The sequence below is a fragment of the Vulpes lagopus genome, chromosome 4, assembly GCF_018345385.1.
Source record: "Vulpes lagopus strain Blue_001 chromosome 4, ASM1834538v1, whole genome shotgun sequence".
In the NCBI taxonomy this organism is placed as follows: Eukaryota; Metazoa; Chordata; class Mammalia; order Carnivora; family Canidae; genus Vulpes; species Vulpes lagopus.
In genome coordinates, this window is record NC_054827.1 from 112,892,581 (window position 1) to 112,906,107 (window position 13,527).

At 42.4% G+C, this 13,527-nt stretch overlaps 1 protein-coding gene across 4 annotated transcripts in view; it reads left to right on the top strand.

Moving 5' to 3' along the window:
- Nucleotides 1–13,527, top strand: part of WDR93 (WD repeat domain 93) — a 51,257-nt gene that overhangs the window by 8,532 nt on the left and 29,198 nt on the right. For 2 of the 4 annotated variants that reach the window (XM_041750999.1, XM_041751000.1), the window contains exons 2-5: nt 98–442; nt 1,272–1,464; nt 2,972–3,036; nt 13,408–13,446. In XM_041750999.1, the coding sequence (XP_041606933.1) occupies nt 140–442; nt 1,272–1,464; nt 2,972–3,036; nt 13,408–13,446 (600 nt within the window). In that variant the 5' untranslated portion in view covers nt 98–139. Of the gene's footprint in view, nt 1–97; nt 443–1,271; nt 1,465–2,971; nt 3,037–5,316; nt 6,570–9,089; nt 9,169–11,270; nt 11,387–13,407; nt 13,447–13,527 lie in introns of those variants that run through there. The other 2 variants (XM_041751002.1, XM_041751001.1) reach the window with 2 other exon arrangements.

Sequence of the window (13,527 nt, forward strand, 5' to 3'; positions counted from 1 at the left end):
TTCCCCATGGGATTTTGCACTAGAAAGGGTAATAATGTGCTGTTTTCTGGTAACTTCCCCTTTTTCTCAGAGTACCTCTGCTTGCTTTCTTTATCAGTTATTCAGAGTTTCATAAGAGTTCCCGTTGCCAGCTTCTGTGATGTCAATCCCCAGAAGAAGTCAAGTTGAGAAGAAGAGGCTCTCCAGTTTTACAAGAAAGGGGCTCCTGGAAGTGCCATCCCCAACAGAGAAGGACTGGCCAAAGGATGATGAAAGTGATTATGTCTTCAAAGATTCAGGTCAGGAGATGGATTCCCTGCCTCAGCCTTATCGAATGATCAACAAGATGGTTAACCTTGTATTTGACCAGTCTTGGAAAGTTATCCAGGAGAGGGATGCATTGAGGGAAGCTGAGCTCAGCCGGATCCAGCCTGTCACCTACCCTCCACATGTAGAAAACAAGGTATGGAGCAGCTGACCAGGAGTCCCTGTTTCCCAGTTGAGTGTTAATAAATGAAAATACCTGATTCAGGGAAGGAACTGCTCCAAGGAACCTTCATTCACAAGACAGATGCATTTTTGAAAGATTATGGTGATCATGGTGATTAAAATGGATCTAGTAATTGCCTGGGAAATGGGTGTTCTAATTAGTTGAAGATTACACAGAAAATCTTTTATATTCTATTGCTATTTAATAATATTTCTGGGGGGAGCCCTGGTGACTCAGTGCTTTGGCACTGCCTTCGGCCGGGGGCGTGATCTTGGAGACCCAGGATCAAGTCCCATGTCGGGCTCCCTGCATAGAGCTTGCTTCTACCTCTGCCTCTCTCTCTCTCTCTCTCTCTCTCTCTCTCTCTGTGTGTGTGTGTGTTTCTCATGAATAAACAAATAAAATCTTAAAAAAATATATTTCTGAATGTATTAATCACCCTCTTGCTTGATAGTTGAGAATCTGCCAGTGTCTCAGCTATAGCCCTTTCCATAGTGTTCTCAATGAAAAGAGTACAGGGAATGGGGCCGCCTGTCCATTCATCACAGGACCTGTGGTCATGGTTAGCATTGTAAATGTGTACTTATTCTTAACTTATTTGTGTTCTCTGGCCCCTTTCTCCTAAAAGTAGAATGCTATGACTTTCTTGATGCTTGGGCAAGATAATTAGATAAGCACTGTTTGGGGGTAATATTATATCTAGGAAGGGCCCACATGCCTCTTTGAAAAGCTAGCTCATATTCTTATAGATGGTAGCAGATGAAAATCACTCCTTTTTTTTTCTTTGTTTTTATTTTCCCAGCTCAGCAAGATGCCAAATTGTATGGCAGTTTCCCAAGACTATGTCTTCATTGGAGGAGCCAAAGGATTCTCCATCTATAATCTGTACAGTGCTAAACAAATATGTATTTGGGAGAAACTTAAGGTCGATGTCACTTCCATCTGGACCACTGATTTAGGGAATGAAATACTTATTGCTCCTGTGGATGAAATGGGTACAGGTTCTCCCTCTTATTTGTAGCCTCATTTATAGTTATCTGTAGACTGTTTAATTTAATCTCCTTTCCAGGTATGGGTGGGGCCATGTAATATTGACTTACATCTACAGAACAGGATGGTGTTCCAAGCACTAGTCTGTAGGTTGGCCCATTTAACCCTCACAACAGCCCTAGGAAGTAAGTACAATTCATTATCCCGGTTTTCAGAAAATGCATCTGAGGCATTGAGGTTAAATAACTCGCTTGAGGAAATGTAGAAGGTGAGTGGCACAGGCAGGATGCCAACCAGCCAGTATGAACCCAGACTTCACACCCTTTGGGCACTCAGAAGTCCTGCTGCTCATATAAACCAGGGATTGTTTCTTTCCCTTCAGCCTGAGGGTGAACCAGGCCTTCACAGGGCCTAGATTACACAAGAACCTTAGACAGTGTAATAGAGGACACTGTTTATGTAGGAGAGTGACCTGACTCAATCGGTGTTTTAGGAAGGACACCATGGTAGGAGTAAGTCAAAATGAGAGGCAGAAATGTTTGGTTTTGTAGTAGTTTGCTTGTCTGGTGATGCAGTTCTCTAGTATCCCCAAATAAACCTATCTTCTGTTGGGGGAGGGAGGGAGAGGAAGAGGAAAGAAAGAAGGAAGGAAGGAAGGAAGGAAGGAAGGAAGGAAGGAAGGAAGGAAGGAAGGAGAAAGAATGAAAGAAAAGAAAGAAAGAGAAAGAAAGAAAAGAAAGAAAGAAAGAAAGAAAGAAAGAAAGAAAGAAAGAAAGAAAGAAGAAAGAAAGAAAGAAAGCAGGCCAAGAACTATTGCTTTCTTCAGGGAGAGAAATTCTGAAGGTCTGAACCAAGGCACAGGCTATTAAAACGAGAGGAAAAAATCATAGTATGGTTATGTAAGATGCAATCATTGAGGAAACGAGGTGAGGGATATATGGGAACTCTGTACTACTTCCAAAACTTTTCTATAAGTTTGAGCATGTGCAGCCTTGAGGCAGCTAGAATGGGAATGTTGATACTTAAGAGGAGTTTGGTCTAAAGATGGGATTGCGTTTATCACGCTGCGTTATATCTACTTGGAATCCTATCTGTGTGACCCTCGATGTAATGCATTTGAATGCAGCAACTGCCTTGGTTGTCCATAGCACATCTGTGGTCGTGCAGCAGATATCCCTTGGATATTTATTGGGTTGAGTTAGGCCTGCACCCACAATGGGCTCTTTGCCTTTGCCTTTCTGGATTATGGGTGTCAGGGCAAGTTCTGAGTGTCTCACCGAGGCTCCCAGGATAAAAGAATGGGTAGCGGTAGGCAGAGAGGACCCAGGAGGTAGAACAGCCTGAACATGTCAAGTCAGCGGGAGAGGAAGCTAGGGAAACAGATCGGCAGGAGCCAGTAGGGCAGGGGGAGGCCTAATAACCCATGAGCACAAGATGATAATTCAAAAAGTCAGATATAAAAATCCCAGTTTTTCTTTGACTTACTTGTTTATCTTACATTCTCTGTTTCAGGTATTGCTAGACTGTTTTACTTTTATAAGGATAGTCTTTTCCTAATCAAAGCCATCAATGAAGCGGTAAGTTCATGTTCTTTCCCTTATAGCTGGGCCAAAAGGTGATGACAGCTGTCCTAGGGTAGAAAGGAAGAGACTCTCTGGACAGAGATCCTCCTCCAAAATATCCAACTTATAGATCCCCCACCAGCTGAGGGTACATGCTGGATGCCCTGGATTTATTCAGAGAAGTTCCTAAGGAATCCAGTCCAGACTGAGCATCAGACCAATATATTCAGCCACTGTTTATAAGTCCCTAAATGTTCCAGGCTGCTTCACGTGGTGTTCCTTCTGCTCACGTTCTGTTCTCCTTGCCTCCTACCTGCTATGAGTGCCTCTTAAATATCCCTCGTTCCCTTATATTTCATTTAAGACCAGCTCAGATTATCTCCTTCTCTGAGATACTTTCCCTTATATACTCAAAAAGGACCCAATCTCTCCCTCCTCTGCCTGGCCCCATACAGAGCAGAATCTCTATCACTGTTTTCTCCACTCTCCACACTTATTTGTTTGTATGACTGCTTCTTCTCTTGGATGTAACCATCCTGAGGGCAGGGGACATGTCTTACTTCCCCATGTAGCCCTTGTTCCTAGCATACTGTCTATATGCCATGGGGTCTCAAAAAATGTTTAGTGAGTCAATGAGTTCAAAGAGAGAGAGAGAGAGGAATGTTCAGAGTAGATTTTTAATTGTAGCTTGTCTTGTAAAAAAGACTGTTGATGGTCATCAAAGCAAGTCAGTGGGGAAAAGAAAGTGTTTTCAACAAATGGTGCTAGAATGCTAGATTAGCCAGTAAGGGGGGGGGGGGAATGAACCTCCACCCTACTTCACACTGTATATAAGAATTAATTTGAGATGGATTACAGGTCTACATGTAAAGGCTAAAAAAACATTATCCTTTTTTGAAGAAAACACAGGGAAATATTTTAGCCACTTTGGGGAAGGCAAAGATTCCTTAGACATGGAAAGCACTAAATACAAAAGAAAAAAATTGATATTCGGCTTCATCAATGTTAAACACTTCTTATTCTCACACCATACACAAAAATTCACTTGAAAATGGGTCATATGTCTATTTGTAAAATCATAAAACTTCTAGAAGAAAACACTGGAGGAAGTCTCATGACCATGGGATTGGCAAAGAGTTTCTAGCTGTAACATCAAAAGTACCATCTATACAAGAAAAAATTGATAAGTTGGACTTCATCAAAATTAAAAACTTCTATAAGTGACACTGGTAAAAGAATAAAAAGACAAGCAGTAGACTGGGAGAAAATAATTGTAAATCACCTATCTGATAAATGACTTGTATCCAGAACATAGGATGAACTCTCAAAATGCAAACTCAAAAATTAGGCATTAAATAACCCAGTTTTCAAAATGGGCAAGGATTTGAAAAGATAGTCTTCACCAAAGAAGATATGTGGAAAGTAAATTAGATGCTCAGCATCCTTAGTCACTGGGGAAATGCAAGTCAAAATCACAGTGAGCTACCATTACACATGTCTTAGAATGCCTAAAATTAAAAAGTGACCATACCAAGTGTTGGCAGAGTTACAGAACAGCTGGAACTGTCATACACGCTGATGGTAAAGTACAATGGTACAATCATTTTTGCAGTGTTTTTTTTTTTTTTTTAAAGTAATGTCTACACCCAACGTGGGGCTCAAACTCACAACCCTGAGATCAAGAGTTGCATGCTCATCCAACCGAGCCATCCAGGCACCCCTTTGGCAGTTTTTAAGAAAAGTTAAACATACATCTACCAGGCATTCCACTTCTTGATATTTACACAGGAGAAAAGAGAGCATATCTCCATCCAAACACATGTGAGTGTTTATAAGCTGCTAGATGTGTAATAGCCAAAAACTGGAAACCATCCAAATGTCCATCAGCAGGTGAATAGATAAGTAAATTGTGATATACCCACACAATAGTTCTGGATATACCAGAACTAGTAATGCACATAACAACATGGATGCATCTTAAAATATGCTGAGTGAAGTCAGAAGCAAATTATATGATTCCATTTAAAGAAAATTCTAGAGAATACAAACTAATGTAGTGATGGAGAATATCAGTTTTTGCCTGGGTAGGGTGGGAGGAGGGTGAAGGGGATGATTACCAAGGGCAGGAGGAAATTTTGGGGGGGGGGGGTGATAGATATGTTCACAGTCTTGGAGTGATGGTTTCAAGGAATATACATATGTCAAGACATCAAATTGTACACTTTAAACATGTGTAATTGGTATATGTTATCCCTATAACGCTGTTTAATAAAACTCATCAAAAGATGTTATTAGAGTTCACTCTAGCAGGAGCTGACTGGAACCCTGAGAGCCTTGAGTGGCCCCACCAGTGCCGGCCCAGTGACCTGCACACCCCAGGAGGAGCCACAGCTATCACAGCTGGCCCCCACAGCTGATCCAAGACACCACAGTCCTTAGCAGTGAGGTGGAGACCCAGCAGGGACCTCCACAATGCCCTGCCCACACCACTTGCCACCTTGCAAGGAGCAGTGGCACCTGCTGGTGGGGACAAGAAGGTCATGGCAACAGAGGTTTAGTGAACAGTCAGATGGTTCTATGTGCAGAACAGACATGGTTTCATCAGCTGCAAGGACACCAAGGAAGATGTATTTGGACAGCAGACTGCCATAAAGAGTAACCCCAGGAAGGGACTTTTTGGTATAGGATATGGAGAGATGGAGGAGTTTGACGTCGGAGGAGAAAGTGTGCAGAGGTAGCAGACATTAAAGGCCCTGGTGGAGTTCAGTGCAAGGCAGTAAATCTGCAGCCAAACAGAACCACTGTGAACGCTGCCATGTCTAGGGCTAGGCCTCCATGCAATTACCAGCAGAATTCCAGACTTGTGGGAGCAGTAAAAGGAATAAGGGGTCAGAGTGCCCCTGAAGGTCAGGCCCCACAGCATTGGCCCTGGTGCCAGCAACACTCTCCACCTGCATATGGGCAGGCACCCTGAAGGAACTCATCACACCATGCCAACTTCCTGTGCAGGGGGATGGAGGGGATTGTCAAGCAGGGCACAGAAGCATATAGACCAGTGAGAGAATCTGTATCGGGGTGGCCCGCCTCAACAGATAGCCTAGAGAGGACAGCAATAAAGAGGAGAAGGAAAATCAAGCAGATGAGACCCAAGGTCAGCAGCCATCTCAACCCCACCACTTCTATTACTGATGCAAATGCCTGGACCACCTAAGCCATGAGATGGCAAAGGGACAAAAGTAGCTGAGAATCCAAGTGAGACTTTGTGGCTTCTGAGGCTAAATAGGACAGAGCCGAGTAAATGCAGGCTTATCACCTGTACCATCATGCACTTCAGTCAGCCAACTAGGAGTGATCACAAAAAACTCTCTGGACTACACCAAAATGTATTTGCACAGTGAAGGAAACCATCCCCAAAATGACAAAGCAACCTGCCAAATGGGAGAAGATGTTTGCAAATGACACATCAGATAAAGGGCAAGAACTTCTACAACTCAACACCCAAAACCTAAACAATCCAATTTAAAAATGGGCAGAAGACACAGAGAAGAAGACATGCAGATGGCCAACAGACACATGAAGAGATGCTCAGCATCACTCATCATCTGGGAAATGCAAATCAAAACCACAGTGGGATATCACCTCACACCTGTCAGAATGACTAGAATGAAAAAGACAAGAAATAACAAGAGTTGGTGAAGGTGTAGAGAAAAGGAACCCTTGGTGGAAATGTAAATCGGTGCAGTCATTGTGAAAAATAGTCTGGAAATTGTTCAAAAAATTAAAAATAGAAATACCACATGATCCAATAATTGTACTAATGGGAATTTACCCAAAGAAAATGAAAAACTAATTTGAAAGGATATGTGCACCTCTGTGTTTACTGCAGCATTACTTACAATAGCCAAATTATGGAAGAACCCAAGTGTCCACTGATAGAATGGATACAGAAGATGTGGTATATACAGTCACAATGAATATTAGCCATAAAAGAGAATGAGATCTTGCCATTTGCAACATGGATGGACCTAGAGGGTATAATTCTAGATGAAATAGAGAAAGACAAATACCATGATTTTACTTTTATGTGGAATTTAAGAAATAGGGATCCCTGGGTGGCGCAGCGGTTTAGCGCCTGCCTTTGGCCCAGGGCGCGATCCTGGGGACCCGGGATCGAATCCCACGTCGGGCTCCCGGTGCATGGAGCCTGCTTCTCCCTCTGCCTGTGTCTCTGCTTCTCTCTCTCTCACTGTGTGCCTATCATAAATAAATAAAATTAAAAAAAAATTTAAAAAAAGAATTTAAGAAATAAAACAAATGGGCAGAGAAAAAAAAGAGACAAATAGATTCTTTTTTTTTTAATTTTATTTATTTATTTATTATAGTCAGAGAGAGAGAGAGAGAGGCAGAGACACAGGCAGAGGGAGAAGCAGGCTCCATGCACTGGGAGCCCGATGTGGGATTTGATCCCGGGTCTCCAGGATCGTGCCCTGGGCCAAAGGCAGGCGCCAAACCGCTGCGCCACCCAGGGATCCCAGACAAATAGATTCTTAAATACAGAGAACAAACTGGTGGTTGCCAGAGGGGCAAGGTAGGGGGTGGACATGGGAAGATGGGTGAAATTATGACATTTCAGCAGTAAGACGCAAATGAAAGAGTGGAGCTGAAGACCTTAAGTGCTTGTTTTTCTATGTTGACCACACAACTAGAACTAGTGGCATTATCTATGCAGCATCTGGTTTTTATTTTTTCTTAAGGATGTCTCTTTGGTAATACCAAATGTTTTTTTAAAAAGTCTGGGTTTTTAAAATACACCTTTAAAGGTTTTTAAAGTGTTTTGTATCTAGCCAAGTTTATTTTTATTTTTTGGAAAAAGAGAAAGTGAGCCAGGGGTGGTAGGAGAGAGGCAGAGGGAGAGAATCCCAAGCAGGCTCCATGCCCAGTGTGGAGCTGGACACAGGGCTTGATCTCATGACCTGAGCCAAAATCAAGTGTTGGACACTCAACCAACTGAGCCACCCAGGAACCCCTTGCCAAGTTGAGGTTTTTAAGTACCTCATTTTAAATTTGTAATAAAACATTGCAACTTGACTTTTTTCAAAAAAGCTCAACAAAATGCAAGCACCTAATAATAAAGGTCTTAATGAGAACAATTATCTTTGTTATTATAAAGGTACAATTAAGAAAGTGTAAAAGCAAGCCACAGACAATCATAAGTATCGAGTCTCTCACCTGGCCTGAAATTTGAGCAGATTTCATACTAGGGTTACAGTTAGTCTCTACTTGCTATGGACTGAATATTTGTGTCCCCACAAAATTCAGGTTGAAATCCTAATTCCCAGTGTGATAGTATTAGAGGTGGGGGTCTTTGGGAGGTGTTTATTGGGTCATGAAGACAGAACCTTCATAAATGGGATTAGTGCCCTTATATGAGGCCCAAGAGAACTCCCTCAACCCCTCCACCACGTGAGGGCATACTGAGAAGGTGGCAGGCAGGAAGTCTAGGAAGCAGCAAATGGGCTGCTTGGGACTCACTAGACACTGAATCTGCCAGATTCTTGAAGTCTTTGGAAATTGGCTTTCCTGCCTCCAGGATTGTGAGCGATAAAGGTTTATTGTTTATGAGCCATGCAGTCTATGGTATTTTGTTGTAACAGCCTGAACAGATGAAGGCACTGCTGTGGTCCAGATAGAGCCTTTCTTCAAGCACCTGACCAGAGTTTTCAGTGTCATATAGAACTTATTTCAACTCATTTTGAGTACACATTGAGTTCTAACGTAGGTAGTTTGCAGATATGACCAGGAGAACAGATAATATGCAGTCACCACAATCATCAGGAGTACTTAAGAAACCAGGAAGTAAGTTCAAAATCTTTAGTTCCACTAAAGTTCCACTTCTTTATATATGATCTTGTCCAACTGCTGTACAAAAATGGGGAGTATGAAGCAGTTTGAGGCAACTTTTCATGTCTCTAGTTTAAGAGGATTTTGTGAACCACAAAAGACCCTGAAACAGATTCTTCTCTATCATCAGGCTGAGCTTACTCCATCAGCCCCTCTCTTCTTTTCAGGATGATGCCAGCAAGCAAACCACCTGTATAAAGATGGAGATCTGTCGAGGAGGGGACTTTGCAGCCTTCCTCCTACAAGGCAAGATTACCCGCAGGGTGATAAGAAAGTTCAGATAGAGCTTTCAGATAACCCCCTTTTTTCAAACCTTTTAATTAGAAATAATTTACAGAAGAATTGTAAAGATGGGTACAGAGTTCCCCTGGAACTCTTCACCCAGATTTTCCAATACCAACAAACAACATGATCACTGTTCATTTATCAAAATTAAGCAATGACACAGGTATAATACTGTTAAGGTGGTTTTTTTTTTTTTTTCAGGTTTTGCCCATTTTCCACTAATATTTTTGTTCCAAGGCTCACTCCAGGATATCATATTTAGTTATCGTATCTTCTTAGCCTACTCCAATCTGACAATTTTTTTTAAGATCTTATTTATTTGTTAGAGAGAGAGAGAGAGCACAAGCAGGGAAGCAGCAGAGGGAGAGGGAGAAGTGGGGACACTGAGCAGGGAGGCTAATGTGGGGCTCCATCCCAGAACTCTGAGATTATGACCTAAACTGAAGGCAGCTGCTCAACTAACTGAGCCACCCAGACACCCCAATCTGTGACAATTTCTCAGTCTTTCTGTGTTTTTCATGACCTTGACACTTTTGAAGAATACCAGTCAGATATTTTGTACAGTGTCCCCCAATTTTAATTTGCCTGATATGCTTCTCATGATTCGACCAGGGTTAAGGATTTGGGGGAGATGCCACAGAGGTGAAGTGCTCTTGTCATTATATATCAGGGGGTATGTGCTAGCAACATCACCTAATTAACTGGCATTTGCCAGGTTCCTCCATGGTTAAGGTACTGCTTTTCCCTCCCTATACTCTGTTAGAAACAAGTCAGTATGTCCAGGCCACATTCAAGGGCAGAGGATTTTAGCATCTCTTCCTGGAAGTAGGAGAATCAAAGAATTTGGGGGCATATGCTGAAACCACCACAGTAGTGGATAAACATTTGTGGGGAGATACTTTGAGACTGCAGATATCCTGTTTCCCCTTAAAGGATAGCCTACCAATTCTAGCATTTATCCTTGGATCTTATGTGCTGTAATTATTACTGTGGTGATAGAACATATTTTATTCAAGTGACTGCTTGATTTTTAACTTTTAAATATTTAGACACATGGTATATGGGCCTCTATATTTTTACCCCAGGCCCCTCAAATTTTTTTTTAATTTTATTTATTTATTCATGATAGACATAGAGAGAGAGAGAGGCAGAGACACAGGCAGAGGGAGAAGCAGGCTCCACGCTGGGAGCCCAACGCGGGAATCGATCCCAGGACTCCAGGATTGTGCCCCGGGCCAAAGGCAGGCACCAAACTGCTGAGCCACCGAGGGATCCCCCAGGCCCCTCAAATGTTAAGGGCTTGAAGAAAGCATACACTTTATTATGCTTTATGCATCAAAGGAAGCTTTTATCTCTGTGGTGGTTCCTAGGGCTTCCCCAACAAAGCACTGCAAACTGGGTGGCTTAAAACAAAAGATATTTATTCTTTCCCAGGACTGGAGGCCAGAAGCCTGAAATCTAGGTGTCCAGATGATGACTTTTTCAAGGAAACACTTAGCCAGAACCCCCATACTAAGGGAAAGTGACCCCTCCCAGGTTGACAGGTATTCGGTATAGAAGCTGTGTGTGTTTCTGTGACAAATTAAAGCCCCACAACCACTTCCATCGGTTGTCATTTCCTCAAATATCAGAAGAATGCTCTTGAGGGATCTCTCCCAATTCTAGCCCTCAGCCATACCCCTCTCAGTTATGGATTCTGTGTAATACCACCTTCCTCCCCGGACAAGAAAAGTTATACGACAAAATGTCAGTGGAATCTCCTATGTGGAACCTAGAAAGCATGGGGACTGGGGCAAGAAAACAGCATGGTCAAAAGCTGTAATGTCAGTGAGGAGGCCTTATGCCTTGAGATGGTAGTGGCCTGAGAGGGACAGGCTGTACAGCTGTTCATGAGTGAGGACCCAAAGAGACCCATAGCAGGACAACATCCCTTTGCCCAAGTCACTGCTCCAATCGTGCCTGCTGGTCCCTGTGCCAGGGGTTCTGAGAAGACAGGCCATTCCTCATGGGACACTTGTTGCCTGCTTGCTGTTGCTCAATGGCTCCCTGGTTTCCCAATGCAGGAGCCGGAGATGTTTGGCTGGATGTGTATAAATTGCCCAAGGAGTCTTGGCTCAAGGAAGTGGAGCACCCCCAACTTGCTATAAATCCAAAGAAAAAAGGCAGACAGCCACAACTGGTAGGAAACATCCCTCTTTTCCACTGATCTGTTTCTCCCTACCCTTGACCCACATCTAGCCTAAATCCTCCTTGCAGTATCAACACGAACGAGGCCTTATGGAGGCTGTCAGAGAGGACAGCAGGCATACTGGCCCATGACTCTAAAATCAATTTGCTTTGGTTAAAATAAGATATTAAAAAGTAGAGGTGTCCTCAGTAGTGGGAGTCTCACTCTCTTTCTTGTCTGAGGGTTGCCTCTGCACCAAGACCACTCCGAGGCATTTCTCTGGGAGGAGGGTCTTTCATCCTGACTCCTGCCTCACTGGTAATGTTTTCCCCCATCTGTACTGAAATAATCCCCTCATGCCTCACATTCCACTGAATTTCCCAGATTATGGTATAAACCAGTTCTCAATATATAGGAACACATATATTCTTCATATCATTCTTAGGAAGTAGGAAAGTAGGAGCTCTACCATTTCCGTTTTTTTTTTTTAATTTATTTTTAATTTTTTAAAGTAATCTCTATGGCCAACATAAGGCTCAAATTCATGACTCCCAAGATCAAGGGTTGCACATTCCACCAACTGAGCAGCCAGGCACTGCTGTTTCAGTTTAGTTATATGTGATCCCTGGGCCTTGAACTGTGTCTTTAGAATAGTTCCTCGGTAAATATTATTTTGAAACTTAATTTGCTGGGCAGCCTGGGTGGCTCAGCGGTTTAGCACCGCCTTCAGCCCACGGTGAGTTCCTGGAGACCCGGGATCGAGTCCCATGTTAGGCTCCCAGTATGGAGCTTGCTTCTCCCTCTGCCTATGTCTCTGCCTCTCTCTCTCTCACTTTCTCTCTCTCTCTCTCTCTCTCTGTGTGTGTGTCCCTCATGAATGAATAAATAAAATCTTTAAAAAAAAAAAAACTTAATTTGCTTATCTATCCAATGTGCGCTTACTTTTTTAGCCAAGAATTATTGAGTGTGCTCTTAAAACACACTGTATCAGGTGCTAAAGAGCTATGAAACTCACATTCATTACTGAGCTCATTGAGTGGCTTTAAACAAATGCCTTTTCTCCCCAGTCTATGTCTTCAAATCAAAGTGTAGTCCTGATTACTGGAAGAGTCACCAGCCCAGAGATCTTCCTCCTCTAAACTCTTAAGGAATTTCTTTCTTTTTTTTAAGATTTTTTAAATTTATTTATTCATGAAAGACACACACACACACACACACACACACACACACACACACAGGCAGAGATATAGGCAGAGGGAGAAGCAGGCTCCTCACAGGGAGCCTGATGTGGGACTTGATCCCCAAACTGGGATCACGCCCTGAGCCAAAGGCAGGCACTCAACCACTGAGCCACCCAGGCATCCCTGGAATTTATTTCTTATACCTCTTTTTGGGTACTTCCCATATACTACCTTGATTTTAGTTATCCTTTTGTGCATGAACTTTTTTTTATTAACTAGATATTTCTGGATTGTTAAGAACATACCTTCTTCTTCTCATTAACCAACCCCATGGTATCATACTCAGTACCCAACAGATACATTTTTTGAGGGCATAATTCATTATCCAACTGGGAAAACCACCTTGGAATGGATGTTTCTCACCATAATTCACTCAGTGTCCATACACTGAGAAGTAGTCAATTAACACCAGTTGCAGGGGTAGTCCTGGTAGCTATGAATTACATTTAGAGTTGGTTAAATAAAATTGTCAACATTGCCAATATATTTTGCCAATCAGAAATATTTGCTTCAACTTAGATTTTTCTGGAATGAGCTCCTAACTGATCTTACCTCTGTTATTTAATATTTCTTCCTATCACTATTTCCAGTTTCCCCTCCTACATTTTAAGATTCTGGACAGTAGGGATCATATGTTAAAATCCTGCAGGCCAGAGGATTACACAAATATCAGTCCTCCATTTCTCCAGGATGAGTTGATTCCTGACAACAGTAACGGGGAGAAAGAGATGAAAGGGGAGGGGGAACATACATCAACCCTATTGTGAATTAATTTGTCACTTTTCTCCTCAGAGCACTCTTGAACCCGTGACTTCAGAGACTTTAGAAATGGTAAGGACCTTTAAAGAAATTATTTAAAGAGATTTAAGTTGCATGCAACAGTTTTTTATTTTGACTTGAAATTTACTTTAA